General features: G+C 50.2%; 1 protein-coding gene across 3 annotated transcripts; it reads left to right on the top strand.

The window, feature by feature from the left end:
* Positions 1 to 1,168: 1,168 nt before the first annotated feature.
* On the top strand, positions 1,169 to 15,290 carry ZNF598 (zinc finger protein 598, E3 ubiquitin ligase). Of its 3 annotated transcripts, none has more exons than XM_088537756.1 (13): positions 1,169 to 1,377; positions 3,919 to 4,031; positions 5,469 to 5,598; positions 7,832 to 8,043; positions 8,515 to 8,732; positions 9,165 to 9,282; positions 9,746 to 9,787; positions 10,364 to 10,548; positions 11,385 to 11,454; positions 12,057 to 12,814; positions 13,719 to 13,854; positions 14,533 to 14,677; positions 14,909 to 15,290. In XM_088537756.1, the coding sequence occupies exons 1-13, from the start codon at positions 1,192 to 1,194 to the stop codon at positions 15,254 to 15,256; spliced, it is 2,661 nt and encodes an 886-aa protein (XP_088393882.1). In that variant the 5' UTR covers positions 1,169 to 1,191; the 3' UTR covers positions 15,257 to 15,290. The 3 variants fall into 3 exon arrangements, with proteins under 3 accessions (XP_088393882.1, XP_088393881.1, XP_088393883.1); XM_088537755.1 differs by having other exon boundaries at positions 11,382 to 11,454; XM_088537757.1 differs by lacking the exon at positions 9,746 to 9,787 and having other exon boundaries at positions 11,382 to 11,454.
* The last annotated feature ends 5,121 nt before the right edge of the window (positions 15,291 to 20,411 follow it).

Raw genomic sequence — 20,411 nt, 5'->3', positions numbered from 1 at the left:
GCTTTAAGTAAATATTACCTGTTGTATCCAATGACCCCTAATGTTCAATTACTTAGTTTTTCTAGTACTTATCTAACCTGTAACTTTATTTATTTTACATTGCAGGCCCTGCTAAATGATGCTGGGCTAGACAACATCAGGACAAATTCTAATGAACTGACCATATTTTAGATGCTCCTTTGTCCCAGACTGATCATTTATGCAGCGCAGGAAAAGGAAGGGCCTTTTTCAACTAAAATGACAAAGAATTTCAGTGCAAAAGAAAGAAGATAGGACTGACTCGGGGGTTGCTAATCCAGCTTTGCGGTTAGTTCCAATCTGTGATGCTCAACACAGCAGCTCCCTGGAATTCACGGTAAATTTTAACGTGCAATTTAACACGTCGTGCTTCAATTTCCCTTGCTCTAAACGCGTTCCCGGGATGTTTCACCCGGCAAACCCGGGAACCTGCGAAGTCCTCCCTGCAGAACCGGGACCGCCCCGCGGGGCCCCGCGCGGTGGCGCGGGCCGGGGGACACGTTGGCGGATGGGGCGGGACGGCAGCGCGGGGCTGCCCGTCGCTCCTGGAGGAGGCGCGGGAACACCCCGGCGTTTCCAGGGATGCGACGGGCTCCGGTTTTCCCGCCTGGCGGGGACCCGGCGCCGCGCGGAGAGCGGGCGGCCCCGCCGGAACATGGCTGCGGGGGCGGCACGGGGCTGCCCGCGCTGCTGGAGCGCCCTCTCCCGCCCGCAGCGCCCCGGGGCACCCGCGGGCCCCTCGGGACCTGGCCGGGCCGGGCCCGCCGCGCGCGGCGCCCACACCGGTCCCCTCGGTCCTCCCCCGTGACACCCCCCGCCCTCACAGGCGACCAGCGAGGGCGGCTAGAGGGGCCCCGCGCGCGGTGGGCGCTCTTGACAGCGCGTCTCTGTGATCAACGGGGCGCGGCGCTGGGGGCGCTCTAGGCTCCCTCTCTATGGTCAGGCGCCGCAAAGCGTGCGCGCTGACGTAAGAGGAGCGGCGCTCTGGCTCCCCGCAAGAGGGGGTGGCAAGCGGAGAGGTGGCGTCTCTATGGTCACCCCGCGCCGGCGCCACAAGAGGAGGCCGCATCTCTATGGTCGGAGGCCGGGCAGAGCGCCGCGGGCCGGGCGGCGCTCTAGGCCGGGGCGGTTGCTAGGCGGAGCGGGGCCAGGCCGCGGCGTGTCGGCGCCGCCATGGCGGCCTCGCCGGGCGCGGCGGCGGTGGCGGCGGCCGAGGGTCCCTGCGTGCTCTGCTGCGGCGACCTGGAGGTGGTGGCGCTCGGCCGCTGCGACCACGCCATCTGCTACCGCTGCTCCGTGCGGATGCGGGCGCTGTGCGGCGTGCGCTACTGCGCCGTGTGCCGCGAGGAGCTGCGCCAGGTGAGCGGCCGGCCCGCCGGGAGGGGACGGCGAGAGGGAAACGGAGCGCGGAGGGGGAAATCCCCGTTTGCCCGTTGGGTTTTAAGCCGTTCTGTGAAGCTGGCGTTGGCCGCCGGGTCGGTTTCTGGGCTGGTTTTAAGCTCTTTTGGCCGGGGAGGAAGAGGACGTTGGGTGTTGGGCCCAGGCCCGGTCACAGGGCGCCGCGCTGCCCTCCCGGGCTCCGGGAGCCGCCTCGTCCCCGCCAGGTTTGGGTTTTCCTGCCGGCCTCGCGGCGTTTCGGAGGAGCCGCTCGTCCCCCTGCAGCCGCAGGGAGGGCTCCGGTGCGGAACTTTGCTCCGAGCTGTCCGGGAAGGGAGACGAACCTTTTACACGCGAAATTGCTGAACTGGGGTGGGGAGGAGCAGGCGGCTCCCCCAGGGCCGCCCGGCGCTGGCTTGGAGCGAAACGGCCCGTTTGGAGCGAAGCAAAAGCAGCGTGTGTGGAAGGGGGTCAGAAACCCTCCCCGGACAAAGGCAGCGCTGCCCAAATAAACCACGTCGGCTGCTTTTCCCATTGCTCACGTGGCCGCAGGGACTGGCAGGCCCGGGCCGCCTGCTCAGCTCCTCCGACTTGGCGGAGGCCGGGAGCCTTGATGGGTTTTTGGGCTGAGCACGAGCGTTTTTGGCGCACGAGCAGCCCCTGCGCCTGCAGAGATGCCCTCCCATAGCAGTGGCCTCCCCGAGCCTCCTCCGAGGAGCTGCCCTGTGCTGGGAAGCAGCGAGCCGGGTGCTGCTGCCCTTCCCTAGGGTCCCAGATGGACTCTTAATCTCAAGAGCTTTTCAGTTTTGTAATAATTATTTTATTATGTAGGCTGAACTTCAGTTCACTAAGCCGTTTTTTTTTATCTCATTTATTAACTGTTTAAAATGGCCCTTATATTATAATTGCCCGAGAGGTCCTTTTTAATATCCCTTCTTCTTCCTTTTTCTCCCCTTATCTTTAAGTGCCACTATGATACTGCTACTGTCTATTCACTCATCTCTCCTCAAAGAGGAAAAAAAAAACATAGAAGCTGAGGGAATCGCACCAAAAAGTTGTCCTTGAATGAACTGAACTTACGTGTAGGTTCCAAAACAGGGTTTGTTAATCCGCGTGGAGTATTAGGAGTAACACCCGGCTGCTGCGTCGCGGACTGAGCTGGTGAGCAGAGGAGCCCGTGTCCAGGTGGAGGCAAAATGAGTGCGAGGGTGACAGCGCACGGGAGCAGAAAGCAGGATGTTCTTGTTGTGGTAATACCTGCGCTGGGCGACACGTAATCGCCACAGTTGCATTAGCAAGGGTTGCTTGTTGGCCTGTAAAGTGACCCTGCCATGGGCTCGGGACCTGAAGGGTCAGTCAGGGTGTTGTTCTGTGCGTAGGGGTGTGTGTGTAGGTGTGTACCTGAGGCTGGGCTTGGAGTTCTCCTAGGAAGCTGTGTTGGTCTCCTGCAAAAAGAACAAAAAGCTGCTTTTCGGCAATGACTTCCTCCCTCTAGAACTCGCTTCACACTGAAATGTTTATACAATTTCACTGACACTGAATTTTTTAAATAATTGAAGTTAGACTTAGTTGTCATCTCTCCACCTGCCTTTGACTTTTATCCTCTTTATTCTAAGATTGACATCTCAGGGTTGTCGTGTTTTTTCATTTGGTTAACTTACAGTTAACTTGCTATAAAGAAAACTTAAAAAAATCTTTCCCCAGCTATTTCACCCCAGCAGGGGCAGGGGAGCAGTTACTTTTGGATTTAACAAGGTTAAGCTACGTGTCCTATATAATTAAATTCTTTTGGTAAGGCTGTAAGCATTTCTGGATTTGCAGTGTTCACCGCGACGGCTGAAAGATGGTCACTGTATTCGGGGTTCCCTGCACCGTTCGGAGCTGGCACGGATAATTCCAGCTGTTCAATTAGTGCCACTTCCCGAGTTGGGAACAGCGGCAGGTGGCTCCCGAGGCAGGACGTGGCGTAGGAAACGGCTGCACTTTGCTCCACGAGCTGCTTGGAGCGATTGTGAGTGACCGGGTGGTGTTAGAAGGTCCAGTCCTAACCCCAGCACTGATGCAGTGATTCCCTGGTAGTTCAGGAAAGGAAGCTGCTTTCCCAGTTGGATTCTGAGTAACGTCACTTTGGGCTTTTGGAGCACCAGTTTCTGTGATCCCCTCGGAGGGGCCCGAGTGCAGGGCTCGGGGTTGAAGTTGAGGTAGCAAAGCAAGGCTTAAAGTGGTTCCCTCATCCAAAGGGCTGGTCCAGAATCCAGAAATGAGTGTACTCGGATCCACGTTCCTCTAACCTGGCTCTCTGGCTGGAAGCTGCTGGAGGAGCCGTCGCTGCTGCTGCGCTGGGAGTTGTGGTGACAGGAGCTGGGGGGCACTGACGAGAATCAGGGCCTGGCACGGGGCTCTGGAAATGCTGCCCCATCCCGAGGCCGGGAAGAAGTTCCTGACGGATCCCGGTGGTGCCAAGGTGTTTGACTACAACCCCAAGGGCTGTGCAGCTCTCACGTGCCCCCGTGTTGTCTGCAGGTTGTCTTTGGAAGGAAGCTGACGTCCTTCTCCGCGATAGCGCTGAACCAGCTGCAGCACGAGAAGAAGTATGACATCTATTTCACGGATGGAAATGTTTACGCGCTGTACAGGTAAACACTGGGATCCTTTCTGTGCAGATCCCTAAAACACCACGCTCTTATCTGCGTTACGTAACAGGAAACGCATGACTCAATAGATCCAAGTGGTGTTGTCCCCAGGAACGGAGGGACTGTCACACCGTGTACCTTAGTCACCCGGCACTGCGAGTGGCCGTGGCAGGAGGGGCTCCAGCCCCTTGGTGTGAGCTCCCAGGGCCAAGGTGGGCAAAGGGAGCAACTCAAAACTGGAATTTTAGATTATTAGTAGATTATTAGATGCATAATACAGAAGTGTTGCTCCATTGATTAAAAAAAATTGCTTTATTTTTCTGCTTTTTTTTGTTTGTTTGTTTACTTTATGCATAGCGAACTTGCCGGAAAGCTTTCCATTCCTTGCCTGGCTGCTCTGTAACTTAGTGAGGAAGGTATTACTGTTATAATTATGTTTATTGCTGTGTTGTATAAAGGCTAATCAAAAGCACCTGTATTATGCATTGCATGGATGAAGAGCAATCTCTTCCTACAAAAATCTTGGATGATGTAAAACTGGATCTGACTGGGTGATGTAAAAAAAAAAAAAACCCAACAGAATAAAAATGTGGCATCAATGTCATGTTCTTCAAGTATTTTTCATAACATGTTTAATTGGGAGGATTTAAATTTAATTAAAATTAGTTAAATAGAAAGAATTGTGCGAAGGAGAGAGGCAAAACAATGCAGGCAGTGGTGCCTTTTCCTTAGAGACTGGTGTGGAATGTCCAGCCTGGTTGGTGCTGACACAGTAGCTTTGCTGATATATTTATGGTTTTGCATGACATCATATTTATGGAACTGGGCAGTGGGTTAATGAGCAGGATTGGCCCAAAGCACATTCTGATTAATTATAAACCAGCTCTGAGAGTTACTTTTCATGCTTCTGGTGAGTTGCTGAGACTTCATTTCCATGGGTAGCCATCAAGAGTGAGTGAGTGGGGTTTTCCACCGAGACCAGTGCTCTCTCCTTGGCCGTTGTTGGGAATCACTCTGTTTTATTTGCATTTTTTATTGCAGTTCTTTATCTGCTCTGTGCTTCCTGTCATATTCCTCAGTTCCTGACGGTTGAAAGCATAATGAGATGTGAATGCTGCATAAAATGGCTGAGTCCTCAATGAACTAGAGATGTGTGAGTGGGCTGTAACATGTCCATGCAACAGGTTTCACACTAGCAGTGCATTATTTGCACAGTAGCTGTTCAGCTCTTCCCTTGCAGTTCAAGCCTCTGTGTAATATGGTTCTGACAGGTGACAAAGTATCCTTGGAATAAAAAGGACTCTAACCTCATTACACATAGCTGAGGGAGCTGTAAAAAGGCAGCATTCTGCCACTGGTGGAACATTTGCCTTTTGCTAAAGGTATGAGATTGCTGAGAAGGAGTCAGATAATTTTAATAAACCTTTCTTCGTCCCTCAGGAAGCTGCTGCAGCACGAATGCTCCGTGTGCCCGGACGCGAGGCCGTTCAGCACCTTTGCAGATCTGGAGCAGCACATGAGAAAGCAGCATGAACTCTTCTGTTGCAAACTCTGTGTTAAGCATTTAAAGGTGAGCTAGCCCTTTTTTTTTTTTTTAAGGTATGGCAAAGAGCTTCCCTACATGAGCAGAAAGAGTATTTGGGGAGGTGGGAGCGAGAGGGTGGCCATGGAATTTCAGCTGCCTGCAGTGAAACTAGTGACTGCATTTCAGGTCTTTCTCCTTTCAGGAACTGATTAATGAAGGAGGCCTAAGGATTCTAATTGGATTATGTTTTAATTTAAACCCAACTAGATTAATAACCTTCTGAGCTTAGCTCCACCCCACAATGTATATATGTACCGAAGACCCAGCCTTCTGATAGGAAGTTAATCCTGACTCATAGGCAGGATTTGTAACTGTGACAATAGAAACTTAACATCCATTTAGTCTTTTACCTATAACAACTTTATAAAACAAAACTGCAAATGAGAAAATACTTGGTGCCATCTTAAGGAAAAGAGACCGTCACAGAATGTTAGATTTCCTCTGTGAGACCAGAATCAACTTAGTATTTGCAGTCAGGTCCTGTACAGGATGGGAATTCATCTTGCTGGCTTCATGAAATATAATTGTGCTTCATTATCATGTTTATTTGTTCACAACAAGTTTCCTGTATCTTATTAAAATCAAAATGCTGATTTGATAGGAAGACGAAACCTAATGTTATCAGTGGCCGAGGTCTACTATATTTGATGTCCCCGAGTAGAACATGACCAATGGTAGTTTTAAAACATTTCTTAGAGCCCAGTACAGATAAAAGCAGTTACTGGAAAGCTGAGTTGTCTCAGCCTGGAAAGGTGCTGTGCCGTGAACCTTTAAACTACTCTTCTTGAACCTTTAAACTACTCTTCTTGCTTAAACTACTCTTCTTGCTATTATCATTGAATTCCTTCCTACCCCCCAGAATTTCCCTTAGAATGGCTGATATTAGTCAAAAAGTGGATGCTTTTTTTGCACTCAAAGTCTGAATTCCATCTTTGCCTAGAGCTAGAGTGCTTTTCTGTATTTCTGAATTGCATGTCAGCCAGAACCAGCAGCTGCTGCTAAATCAACGGGTAAGACTGCTAACCTGGTTGTAGCTGTTGTCAGCATTGCTTATTGTTACGGGAGGGAGCTTAATGCATGAGCAAGTGTTTTTAGGACTTGTTACACATAGTTTTGTGTGTTTTTTTTTTTTTTTCTTTCTTTCTTTCTTTCTTTTTTTTTTTTTTTTTCCTCCAAAACTGGTAAGTGTCAAACTGGAGAAATGCATTTGCCCTGCCGTGCTTGGCTTATGTCAATTGAATTGTTGGCTACTGCCAGAAGGAGCAGGATCCAGAGGCGATCAGAGAGTTCCTCTGAGTGGAGACCAATATTTTCTCTCTTTTTTGCAGGGTTAACGTTCAGTGAACTCATTTGACTCTTTCCTAGCCATGCTGTGCTTTGGGTTGCAGCGTACCTTGGGATAAGAGCTGCTTCCAAGTCCACAAGAAGACACTTGATCACAGTCTCCTTGTGGGAAAGCACAAACGATAGCAGAATTTGTTGCCCTTTAATTTCAGAATGCTGCAGAGACAGTTTAATTTTGGAGAAATGATGTCGTATTACTGAAAAGAAATTCTTAAATGCGCTTCAGGCAGCTATGCCAAACTAACCTTTTTCCACAATAACATTCTTTAGTTAATGTTCTTTATCTCAGCGAGAAATAAAGGGTATCTGTGTTCAAGGATATGCTCATCTTTTTGGCATCTTCATAACCCTTTCTACTAAAACAGCCTGTGTATTAGATGTTAGCAGGGACAGAATATTGGCTTGTAATGCAGAATTTGCTCACCAAACCATATTGATGGTATGTAACTATATGGGGTAGTTGCTATTGGAGGAAGGTAAAACAGCTTGCTTCTGTTTTGCCTTTTTCCTTTTCAAGCCCAAGTATGCAAGTATTGCATGTTCATAAATAAGTATTAAAGCTTTTTTTCCACCAGAGATTATAATTCCAATTTTGTTACTTTATGGGGGAAAAAAATGTGAAGAAAAAGTGATTTTTTTTTCTCCAGTGTTTGAACTGAATGAACTGCAAGTTGTATTTAATTTGGATGTATTGTTTGAATTTTAGCTCCTCACTGAAATTTTTGGGGTGTCAGTTGTGAAATTGCACCTTTCTGAGGCTGGTCAAAGAAAATCTTCCACTCTTACAGCTGAAAAAGTTGTGCAGAACCTGCCTTATTCCACTTTGTTCACTATTCACATGAAGTAATACAGATATATGTATGTATTTCTTCAGATATTCACGTATGAACGGAAATGGTATTCTCGTAAGGACCTTGCCCGCCATCGAATCCACGGAGATCCGGATGACACCTCTCATCGTGGCCATCCCCTCTGTAAATTCTGCGACGAGCGTTATTTGGATAATGACGAGTTGCTGAAACACCTAAGACGAGATCATTATTTTTGTCATTTCTGTGACTCTGATGGTGCTCAGGAGTACTACAGGTTTGTGAAAGTGGCTTATTTCTCTTTCTGTAGCTTACAAAGACTTGTACATTTGGCCGCAGTGTATTTTTTTATATATATACTGAGTGCAGGACTAATAATTCTGAAATCTGTCTGTTTGATCTGTTGTTCTTTAGTGGCAGCACTAGTCACTTCCTATCTAGCTGTTATTTTAACGTTTTCTTGTTGGCTGTGTGGTTTGTTAATACAACGGGCCAAAACTTCTGTGCAAAGGAAGTGGGAACAAATTTTCCTTGGAGACACTTGTTGTCCTCCTGCGGGATGTGCTAATGGTCACCCAGTGGGTGCCGTCTAGCTTCGAGGCGGCGCGCGCTGTGTGGAAGAGCTTGGAGAGCCCTGGAGATAGGGAAGCACCAGCGGGGAGGCCGGTCTTCCCGACAGCTCCAGGGAGCTCCCTGCAGCCTCAGGGAGAAGGGGACAGGGGTGGCTCAGCCTGTCGTGTCCCCGCAGCGACTACGAGTACCTGCGGGAGCACTTCCGCGAGAAGCACTTCCTCTGCGAGGAGGGCCGCTGCAGCTCGGAGCAGTTCACGCACGCCTTCCGCACCGAGATCGACTACAAGGCGCACAAGACGGCGTGCCACAGCAAGAGCCGCGCCGAGGCGCGCCAGAACCGCCACATCGACCTGCAGTTCAGCCTTGCGCCGCGCCACCAGCGCCGGAGCGACGGTGAGCGGCGCCGGGGTGGCCGTGCCAAAGGGGCATCCGTGGGAGCAAGCGGTTTTAGTGGCTGATGCTCCCTTCCCGTTCGCCTTTATTTAAACATATTGCCTCACAAGTAGTATAAATTAGGGATGAAGATGGAGCGTGAGAGCAGAGGAGTGCAGCCACTGACACACCTCCAAACTTTTATGTGCAATTCTGCATACGGGTCTCTGCACATAAAAATGAAACTGCTTAAAGCTCCCATCACAGGTAACAATGTGTTCCATATACTACAAAATATGAGTGTGTTACTCCTGGAGGTTACACAGACTACATAACCATTGCAAGTGAAAGAAATCAAGATTTGTTCTTAATCTTTTAACCTTTTTCAGGCATCGTGTAATACCCAGATTAGGGAAATAACTTTAAGGCTGATCAACCGTCTCCCCTGTTTAGGTGTTATAGGTGGAGAGGACTACGAAGAAGTGGACAGATTTAACAGGCAGGGCAGGTCGGGCAGGCTCAGCGGCCGAGGGAGTCAGCAAAACAGAAGAGGCAGCTGGAGATACAAGAGGTGAGTAGCACAAATCTGGTAGATTTTCCTTGCCGCTTAGTGTTGTTTCTTAACTACCACTTGATGATGTTTTGGTAGGGCAGTAGGAGAAAAGGGAATACAAAACCTGGGAGCTTCCCTAGTGGATCCTTAGCTGAGATCAGAGCTAGGCTTTGCTCTAAACTGGAGTGCTGGTCATGTGCTTGCTCAAAGTGAAATCTATTTTGTGCGAAGTTTCAGCTCTCTGGACTTGCCTAAGGAAATGAGCAATGTAATCTTCAACAAGCTCAGAATACTAAACTAATTTGCAGCAACTGTTTGTTGGTTGTTTCTGTTTTTTTTTTTTTTTTTTTTTGTATTTGGTGCTAACTTTTCTAAATAGGATTTTCTGAAGTGACAAGTTTTTTCAGGTTTAATGGACTTTTTGGTCTAGGTAATCATGAAGTTCCTATTCTAAGGACCATGCTTTTCATTGAACTAACAGATCTCTGTGTGGCCAGACTGAGTGCTTTGGAAAAAGAAGAGGGTTAAGTATTGATACGAAATTTTGCATTTATATGTCTTTTCATCCACACAAGACCTGAGTGCTTTATACATACTGCACATCTCTTTCTTCTTTTCTTGCTGGACAGTCAGATAGTTCATTACTGGTAATTCACTGGGGAAAAAAATCCATCTCCAAGCACCTTATGTGTCAGTGTCGCATGCGAGTCGTGCATGTGTTGGGAGTTCATGACAAACCATATTTCAGAGTTCCTTCAACCTTCAGATGAAATCTTCATACATTTGGAAATGAGTGGGAGAGACAAGTGTCCTCGTGCATCCTTGCTGCTGTCTCTCCCAGTGCACCTGGGGCTCTTCAGTACTGATTTGTTGTCACCACATGTACAACTTGCAAATCCAGGGGGTGAATGTTGCCTGTCTCACCAGACTGCTGGGGCTGTTGTGGAGTAGTGGGTTTGTTTCAGCCTTCTCAGCAGGTGACAGCACAAGGCCAGGGAGTGTCATCGGAATGTGACACTGGAGAGGTGAGAGCTGGCGTGAGACAAAGGTCTGTACTAATCCCTACTGTTTGACCAAGAAAATCTGTCCTGTCCTGTAGGGAAGAAGAGGACAGAGATGTTGCAGCAGCAGTCAGGGCATCTGTTGCAGCTAAACGGCAAGAAGAGAAAAAACGGGTAGAAGATAAAGATGACAGCAGCATCAGCAGGGCTAAAAAGGAGGAATTGAGGGATTTGGAAGTACCCAGCTCCAAACGTGTGCCAAAGTCTTCAAATGATGCTACAGGTTAGTGCTGAGCATTCCCTGCAGCTGCAGAGAAGCAATCCAGGCCCGGGGACTGGCCTGGCAAAGGGCTGCATGGCCATGCAGTGTGCTCCAAAGCTAGGGAATATGGAGGGAACTGTGCAGGATCTTAATGCAGCAGCACTAGGGTTTGTGCAGCACGGTGTCCTGAAAGTGGAGCTGGGCAGAAATACTAAATCCAATCTTAAATGCCATTTTTTCACTGCAGCATGCAAGAGCTGATCTGTTGTGATGCTTGCTTGAGCCAATTATTCCTCTTGTTGGAAAGAAGTAATTTCCAGCAAAAATCTATAACTGATGGAAGCAAGATTTGAATTTTTTCAACTCAGGGGACAAGTGTATATGATGCTTCAATATAGGGCTGCTTCAAGTCTCTCTTGTATTGCTAACTGTTCCAGCAGCAGATTCCCCTTTCAGGGTTCTGTACTTTAATTATGAGCAGGAGCAGCTGAGAGCTCTGGTCATTTCCTGGGTGCAGCTCAGCTGGGGTCTCTGGCAAGGTTATCAGGAGCATCTTAGGCTCTTGAGGATTCCCTCGGAATACATTTACCAACATTTTTCTCATGTTAAAGTGTCATGAACTTGCTAAATGCCAAAGCCAGTGTGCAGTGACACAGTGGGGATGCAGTTAACTGAAGTGACACGTGGATTTAAATTGTCCTTTTCTAATATCACAGTTAACGGCATCATCAGCTGCTGAAAATAGGACTCACTGGTGCTTACGTGATGTTCCATGATAGCTTTCATTCTGAAATGAATGGATTTTGGTTGAAAACATATCTTTGGTCTTTTTTGTTTTTTCCAATACTCCAAAGAAGCAGCTGCTAATGGTGCTTTATGCCAAGATGACTTTCCAGCAATCGGTGCAGCAGTGGGACCTCTACAGGGGTAAGTCTGTGCAAGGCTGTAGCAGTGAAAAAAATTCGGTGGCTTTTTTTCCCCTAGAAAATAATTTTGTACATTCTTCTGGACTGCACCTAGTTCCTCTTCTTCCCCCTTTTTCCCTTGAACTCTTGCTCTGCTAGGAACCTGCATGACAGAACTATCACTTCAGTATGCAGCTTGATCTTCGAGTAGCTTCAATGAAATTCTCAACATTTGTTCCAGTAATTTTTAACTTGGCAGTTTACCTTGATGGAACCGTGTATTTTTGGTTGTAAAATGCATCCTCTCCCAGAATTGGTGCTTATTAAATAGAGCCTTTGCAAGGCCTGGCAGCTAGATGGCCCCCCTGCAGCGCGCGTGCGGCTGCTGCGCAGGGTGAGGTGCAGGCAGCACAGCAAGGACAGCGTGGCTTCTTCAAAGAACCCACATTTCAGGCACAACTGATAATCCCGAGTGCCTCCTGCTCCTGTAGCAGGTAGGGCAGTTGTGCTGCCCTGCGTGGTGCTCTGAAGGTGGCTGCAGTGGGGTGCTCATCTGGCTCTGCCTCCTGGAGCTGCCCTGCCTCCAGCACCAGGGTAACTTGCTGAACTTTTCCTTTCTCACAGCTCTGCCCAGCTGGCGCCAGTTAAGCTTAAGGAGGAAGACTTCCCAAGCTTGTCATCTTCTGCAGCACCCATCTCTTCTGGGATGTCTCTGACATACATAGCTAGTGCAAAGAAAACAGCTTTTCAAGAGGAGGATTTTCCAGCTCTGGTGTCCAAAATGAGGCCTAACAAAACAGTAACTAGCATCACGTCTGCATGGAACAACGGTTCCAGTAAAAGTGTGGTCAAAGCCATTAGTAGCCCCAGTGCAAACCAGATAGCCAAAAAGCCACCCTCCTTGAACAGCAGTAAAGGAAGCAAGAAGAGCAATAAACTCTCTCTGTCAGATGATGAAGACGGTGGCAGTGGCTTGACAACCCAGGAGATCAGAAATACGCCGACTATGTTTGATGTATCGTCCTTGCTGGCAGCTTCTACCTCACAAACTTTTACGAAAGTGAGCAAGAAAAAGAAGATGGGGGCTGAGAAGCAGAGACCATCGTCCCCACAGCTCTTGCAGGATACGTCTTTTCCCAAGGCACCTGCTGAAAAGCTGCCAGGAGCAGAGCAGACAGCAAATGCTTCCTCTGCCCTTCACGGCCCTGACAGATCTGCAGCCATCGTGAACGGTCACTCGGAAAAATCCTTAGCAACCTGCAGCACCCCCAAAGAGCCCCCTGGCCTTAAAAAGCCCACAGTGACTAACCCATGCCCTTTACCTCAGGAAGACTTCCCAGCTCTTGGGAGCTCAGGATCAGCTCGGATGCCTCCGCCACCAGGTGAGTGCTGCAGGGCCCCCACAGCCCAGTCTGCTTGTAGCTTCCAGAAATGTGGCATGTGGCCCATGGCAGAGGAGCACAAAGCGCTCCTCGCGCCTGCCACGCGCAGAGGAGCAGTTCTGGCACGCAGCATTCGAAGCCAAAAAGACACCGTGGGCAACCTGCTTCTTTGGAACGTGCACTGTGACACACGTGAATTGGTGGCAGTGTTGGGAGCCCTGTGCTCCGTGTGGCCGCAAGTGCCTCCTTGGGGATGGCTCATGGATGAGCTGCCAGTCACTGCTTTTTTGAGTGATATCCATGTGTTTCCATGTGTTAAGATCTATCTCGGAAGCTCCTGTGGGCACCGTCTTTAGCCGAGGGCAGCACCTGCTGGCCCTGGCAGTTGGCTTGCTCAGTCACTTCAGTCCTGTTTTGCAAACATCCAACGCCCAGGCTTTCAGTGGCACCGCAGTCTTGTAAAAGTGGAGTAACGTAGCAACAAGAGAGGCTTTAATGAAAGCAGCATCACTTTTGTGCTCTTGTTCTGTGGTGCCCTGCAGATGCTGCTGGGCTTATTGTCTGCTATGGCTTGTGTGGTGTTTAGTGCTGCTGTGACTGCCAGAGTGGCTTGGGTTCATTTTAATAATGCAAAACCATCTTTCACCAGGAGCTTTAGTTTGTTTTCCTGGAGCTTTCTTGTAGAGTAACATGAGCTCTATGAAGTATTTTTTTGGCTTGACTGTTAAGGGAGCAGCTTTCTACCCCTTGAAGTTTCTTCAAATACAGTGGTATATGTTGCTGACTCTTGCTCCTTGGTGCTTTTGGAGAGTACATCAAACCACTGGTGTCAATTTTAGATGGCAGAATATGGGTAACACAGGTATGTGCCATAACCTGCTGCCTGTTCTCTGCTTTCATTTAGGCTTTAACACTGTGGTGCTATTAAAGAGTCCTCCTCCACCCCCAGGACTGTCGGTGCCTGTTAGCAAACCCCCTCCAGGCTTTGCTGTTATTCCTTCCACCAATGTCCCTGAACCTGTCACTACATCCTTGAAAGAGTAAGTAAAAATGCTTTGAATTTATGTTGCTTAACACACAGAGCATCTCAGTTCTGGCACGTAGGCTTCAGAAGAAACACAGAGTACTTGGAAGGGATGATTCTACATGGGCATTATGGCAGAAAGCAGCCATGTAATAAAATAATAAAATAGGGACCACATGGAGAGTTTGTTGCCACATCCTGGCACATATATACACACACACACACACATATTATTTATGTATATATACATATATGCTGTGGTACACTGCTCTTGGTACCTCCAAAGGCTTCCAGTGCTTCCATTTCTAGAACTCCCTGGCTTTGGCTGGCATCCTGTGGGCTGGGAAGATGAGCTAATGGGAAAAGGAAGGGAAGATTTATAGATTAATACAGATGTCTGTATTAATCTGTTCTGCTTTACTCAGAGTGTGGACCTGGTCTTTTTTGCTCATGTCTTTATAATAAACCTGCCTTACAGAATGGCTAGTTTTAAGCTTTCATTTTAAATGTCTCCAGTCAGATGCATCTCAGCATCCCATCCAACTAGCTCTGTTCTGCTAGCAGTAATTGCTTGGCAAGCAGGGTGGAACAAGGGAATATGTACTAGAGAAAACCCGTACGGAAGGATGCTACGGAATGCCTGTGTGTTATAACATAGAGTACGGTCAAATTCTTCTTTTTCTCCCAAATGCAGACCAAAATCCTGTCATGGATCATACTTGATACCTGAAAACTTTCAGCAAAGGAATATTCAGCTAATACAATCTATTAAAGAATTTCTTCAGAGCGATGAATCTAAGTTCAATAAATTTAAAACTCATTCTGGGCAATTCAGACAGGTGAGTAGGTGAGAGCCTTCCCCAAACCATGCGGTTCATGCACGTCTGTCACAGCCTGCTGTCAGCAAGAGGGAGATGGTTTTTCTTCTCTGTGCCACTGAAACTCTTCTTTATTGTCAAGATAGCAAAAAAGCAGTGGGAATGATGTGGTCCGGAAGAAAGGGAGTCCTTTTATAGGCTGGAGTTGCTGTTTTCTCATTTCTAATTGTGCCCATCCTCTTTTCGCTCAAGGGGCTGATTTCTGCAGCGCAGTATTACAAGAGTTGCCGAGACCTACTTGGGGATAACTTCAAGAAAATCTTCAATGAGTTGTTGGTGTTGTTGCCAGACACCGATAAGCAACAAGAACTGCTTTCTGCTCACAACGACTTCAAAATCAAGGAGAAGCAAAGCTCAAACAAACCCAAAAAGAACAAAAAGAATGTCTGGCAGACGGACTCCAGCTCTGACCTCGACTGCTGCATCTGCCCCACGTGTAAGCAAGTGCTCACTCAGCAGGACGTTGTCACTCATAAAGCTTTGCATATTGAGGACGAGGAATTCCCTTCCTTGCAGGCAATCAGCAGAATCATCAGTTAGCTTTCCTGAAGACCAATAAAAGAGTCTCAACCCACGAATATGCACTTTTTGGAATGAGGTTTGGCAGTGTAGTGTGGCTGGGAGCCGGTGCCACTTGAGTAACACGCAGGTAACTGTTAGAGAGCCCCTCGGTGCTGTTGGGAATCCTGTGCCAAGGGAGTGCGGGGCTGCGCCGGGGCTAGCGAACATCCCTGAGCTTCCGAAATGCCCGTGTGGAATTAGGCTGGAATTGCAGGGTGGGCAGGCAGGGGCACCTTTCTCCTGTAACAGGCAATAGCTGAGAAAATCCTTTCTGATCCGAAGACCGGCAGGGGCCACAATTGGGGAATAAGCATCTAGTTTTGTTTCTTCTTTCTTTTTTTTTGGGGGGGGGGGGGGGGGGGAGGGTGAGGGAGCTTTTGAGTCATGGGACGAATGGAAGCAAAAGCAGCTTCCTTCATATTCTGATTTGGAGCTTTTTTCTTTTTGTGACCTTGAAGATCAAGGCAGTCAGGGGTGCAAAGGTGCAGGAAAGGAAGAGCTGCTGCTCGCTGGTGAATTCAGACCAGTGCCATGTTGTGTCTGTAAACATTGGGCTGCTCCTCCAGCAAAGAATATTCCTGTCTGGAAGCCAAGTTCATTAGACTACTTGAATTGGACTGATCTGTGTGATTAGCTGAACGTGAGCTTTGAAGTTGCCTCTGACCTTTTACGTAATCATGTTCTTTAAAAAAAAAAACAACTATTTTGTAGCACTGCATGTAGAAGAATAATGTTAAGGCTTTACTTTCTGTAAAGCGCATTTCCTTCACAGTAATTTTATTTAATGACTGCCATGTTTCTAATTTCTCGGATGTATTAATGGTGGTAGCTCCAAACAACAGCATCTCGGGCCATTAAATGCTGCTGCTCACTGACCATGTCCCTGTGCAGTGCCTGGGTGCAGGGTCTGCACTACCCGGGGGAGCTGCTTGGGTGTCCCGGGTGCTCCCAGCTCTGCGCTGGCCCCTTGGCATCTCCCCGCTCCAAGGGAGCAGGGTACAGGGATACCCCGAGGCTCCCTCTGCCCGTCCTGCCAGCCCCGTTAGCTGCTTTTCACACGTGGGACCGTGCCAAGGTCACGGGGGGATTTTGGTGACCGCCGCTCTTATCGGAGCTGCCCTTGCTCTCAGTCTGCCGCCGCCACTGGTTTCTTTTCCGAACGCTTCAGCACCCTGAATGTGTCCGGGCAGCCCCAGGGCCGGGCTCCGTGTCCGCACCGGCGGCGAGGGAGGATGATTTGGCTGCAGGACTGGATAAAATCACAGAATCCCAGAATGCTGAAGGTTGGAAGGGACCTCTAGAGGTCACCTAGTCCAACCCCTGCACACGCAGGGTCACCTAGAGCACGTGGCACAGGGCTGCGTCCAAGTGGGTTTGAAGATCTCCAGAGAAGGAGACTCCACAACCTCTCTGGGCAGCCTGTTCCAGTGCTCTGGCACCCTCACTGGTAAAAAACCTTTCCTGCATGGGAACAGGGCACTGGGTTTGGGGCCCGTCCTCCTGCAAAGCGGTCGCACACGCGGCCTCCCCCCTGCTGCACCATCCAGCAAATTCCCTTCTCCTTCCCCCTGTAAAACCTGGAGCGAAGGAACCGCATGGAGGAGCCTCCTCCACCTTCCCTTGCCCTTCCTCCCTGTAGCAGCCGACAGGGATAATTCCCACCCACGGGATGGGAACGGGAGCTGCTTCCCGGGCCCTGCACGGGGGGTTCTGCCTGGCTGAGACCCCCCTTCTTGTTCCCTGCGCTCACCTGCATCAATAAAATACTGCCCACTTCGTTCAGGCCCCTTACATTCATGTTGAACTCTTTATTGAAAATAAGTTGCAGTTGGTACACGGACACTAAAAACACATCATCACAGGTTCTTCTCTCAAAAGATATTTTTATATATGTATGTATATATATACAAAAGTTGTAAACATTTTAACTTATTTCAATACACTGTCCACTTTATACTACAATGCACATCAGATTAGTGACAACTGCAACTCTTGGAAGCGGTCTGCCTATGCCGAGGTATCTGCAGAAGAACTGAGCTTTGCAAACCACATTTGGTATCAGTTTGACATTAAAACTCTTGAGAATGGGAGGTTTAAATGCATATTGCAACAAAACAGAGGCAGCTGAGCTTGGGTTTCGAGGTGATAGAGCGAAGGCTGCTTTTAAGCCTTGGGGGAAGCATCTTCTGCAAAAATGCTACCTGGAAAAGCACTGAGCAAACCAGCCTGGCCTTAGACCGTTTGCTCTCCCCATGACGCTTCGGGGGGAAAAAGGACTGAAATGGAGCTTGCAAATATACAAAGTAGCTGTAACACAGAGAAATACGGAGTGCACAGAAGCACCGATGTGATTGAGCAGTTAAGCTCGGTTCAGAGGCAGCGGCGTGGATGGAGTAGCAGGAATGTGAGGTTTGGGATGGGGCGACAGAGCGGGGTCTGCGCCCGGGAAAAGCGGAGGGGGAAGAGGGCGGGAAGGGTTGGAAAGGAGCCTGGGGCGGCCGCTGGCTCCCGACGGGAGCTGATTTTCCACCCTGCGGAGCGGCTGCCGGCCGGGCGCCCCGAGGGAGCCTCCTCCTCTCACAAGGGCAAAATCCAAGCGCGGCCCCTCGAAGTAGGGAGGTTCTGCTCAAAATGCGCCAGGTCGGTAACAGGGACGCGTTTTCTAGGCATCACTTAAGCAAGGGGATCATTCTAAACATTGGGAACAGCTCCTAACGGACAGCTCTTCTTTCCATCCTCTTGTCAAGATGCTCCGAACACCCTGAAGTCGATGCACAAAGCAGAGCCGGTTGACTCCAGCGCTCAGCAATACCCGTTGTCCCAGCAGCTCTGCCGGAGCAGCGTTATCGTGCGTGGGAAGCTCCGGGGACGGGCAGGGATCCCCTTTTACCTCTCTTTACACCCAAATACAGTGCCAACCTGGCGCAGAAGCTTCCAGCACGCTATTCCGGGAGCAACGTATATATTATTATTTAATAATATATAATGCCCTCAGCAAGGCTGAGGGAGCTACTGGGGAGCACGAGGGCCAGCAGGAAGGTAGCGGATTCCCAGGACAGCGAGCGAGCGGCTGGGGAGGATGCGGGAAGGCGGATGCGGGAATGCCTGAACCCCGGTTACACTACGGTTATTACACGGATGGAGCTAGGAGTTCTCTAGCCATGAGCCCACACGGTTATATTTAGTTACAATCCATACCTGTACACACGAGTCTGCCTGACACAGCACTGACGGGGAGGGGTGACGGTCACTACAGCACCACGAGCACTCGGGACGGGGGGAGACGCCGCGGGGACGGGACGGGGCGCCCGGGTCCCGGCGGGAGCGCAGCGCGCGGGACGGGGTGGCACGGGCAGCACCGCGGGCACCAGGGAGAAGCACAAGGGCATGGACAGAGCCAGGGGCTGCTCCCGGCCCTGCTCTGTCCTGCGGCCGCAGCCAGCGCCCCAGCTCCGTGCAGAGCACGCGGGGCGCTTGTGCACGTGGTGCTTGTGCACGTGGTGTTTGTGCACATAGTGCTTGGGCACAGGGTGCTTCTGCATGTGTTTGTGCACATGCTGCTTGTGCACATGGTGCTTGTGCGCATGGTGCTTGTGCACAGGGCACTTGTGCACATGCTGCTTGTGCACATGGTGCTTGTGCACAGGACATGTGCATGTGGCACTTTTGCACGTGGTGCTTGTGCATGTGTTTGTGCACATGGTGCTTGTGCACAGGGCACTTGTGCACATGGTGCTTATGCACAGGACACTTGTGCATGTGGCACTTGTGCACAGGGCACTTGTGCACGTGCTACTTGTGCACATGGTGCTTGCACACAAGGCACTTGTGCATGTGGCGCTTGTGCACAGGGCACTTGTGCATGTGGCACTTCTTGTGCACAGGGCACTTGTGCACATGGTGTTTGTGCACGTGGCACTTTTGCACGTGCTGCTTGTGCACATGGTGCTTGCACACATGGTGCTTGCACACATGGTGCGTGCACACATAGCACTTCCCCACATGGCACTTACTTACACACGTGGCATTTACACATGTGGCACTTGCCCACATGGCACTTGCACACAGGGCCCTTGGGCGATGCCACCGCCGGGGACACGCTTCGGGTGGCCACGTCCCCCGCGCTGGCAGGGCCCCCGGCAGCCCTTTGCTCTTGGCATTACGAGGAACCTCGGGACCGGTTATAGAGCTAGAAAAAAATACAACGTACTGAACAAACATTATCTCACGTACAATCAATTTAAACACTTAAATTGATTATAATTTCGCTAAAATATTAACACAAGTACCATTTGTGCTGCTAAAATGACAGTGTTCCCTCTAAGGAAAATATTGCTACAGTTCCACTGTACCCTGTGTTGCATCTTCCGCCTTTTTCGTTGGTCTCTTTTCACTCTCTTCTAGCAAGACTCACTCCGTAGGCACCGGCGCTGGTCGGGTGACTGCGGCTCGGCCGGCCACGGCCCTGGGCTACCTAAGGCAAAGCTCTCGTGGCCCCCTCGGGCCGCCCCATGGGCACTTCGGCTCCGGAAAATCCCACCTTTGCCATAAATGCACCGTTGGCCCCAATGGGAGCAGTACCAGATTCGACGCGTTTGCCCCGACGCCGATGGCTCAAGCTGAGTGTTGCTGCTCGCGACGCAGCCGAGCGGCAGCCACGAGCCGGGGCTGCGATGACGGAAACACCGGGATTTTCGGCTGGGCCACCAGGAGCGCGAGGGCAGCCTCTTCGCTATTGCTTGTCACGAGGTCGGGAGGCGTCCCACAACTTCGCCAATAGAAGCAGAGTTGTGAACTGGCGGGGCGCAGGCTTGGCGCGGGGAGCGGGACACACAAACCCGGGGCAAAGCTTCCCGTTTTGGCCCATCTCCTTAGTGCTTGGTAGCCGAGAGCTGGAATCGCTGCCGCTCGCAGCCGGAGCCGCCGGGAGCGGAGCTGCTGCTGCCGGGAGCGCCCGGGTTTGTGCGGGATCCGTTTGCTCCCGGCGAGGCAGAACCTCTGCAGCCGAAACCCCCGACTCGGTCCCTGTCACCAGCAGGTTTCTCCACTCCGCTCACACTCCGTTTGCAAACAGGGGCCGTGTTTGTGCTGGGCCGAGCGTCCTGCCGGGTCCGCTCCGGGCTCGCTGTTCCTT

Source organism: Tinamus guttatus, unplaced genomic scaffold, assembly GCF_059628265.1.
Source record: "Tinamus guttatus ecotype Peru unplaced genomic scaffold, ASM5962826v1 Tinamus_guttatus_pri_ptg000861l, whole genome shotgun sequence".
Classification (NCBI taxonomy): Eukaryota; Metazoa; Chordata; class Aves; order Tinamiformes; family Tinamidae; genus Tinamus; species Tinamus guttatus.
Note: the sequence above shows the minus strand (reverse complement) of the source record. Positions and strands in the feature narration are given on the sequence as shown.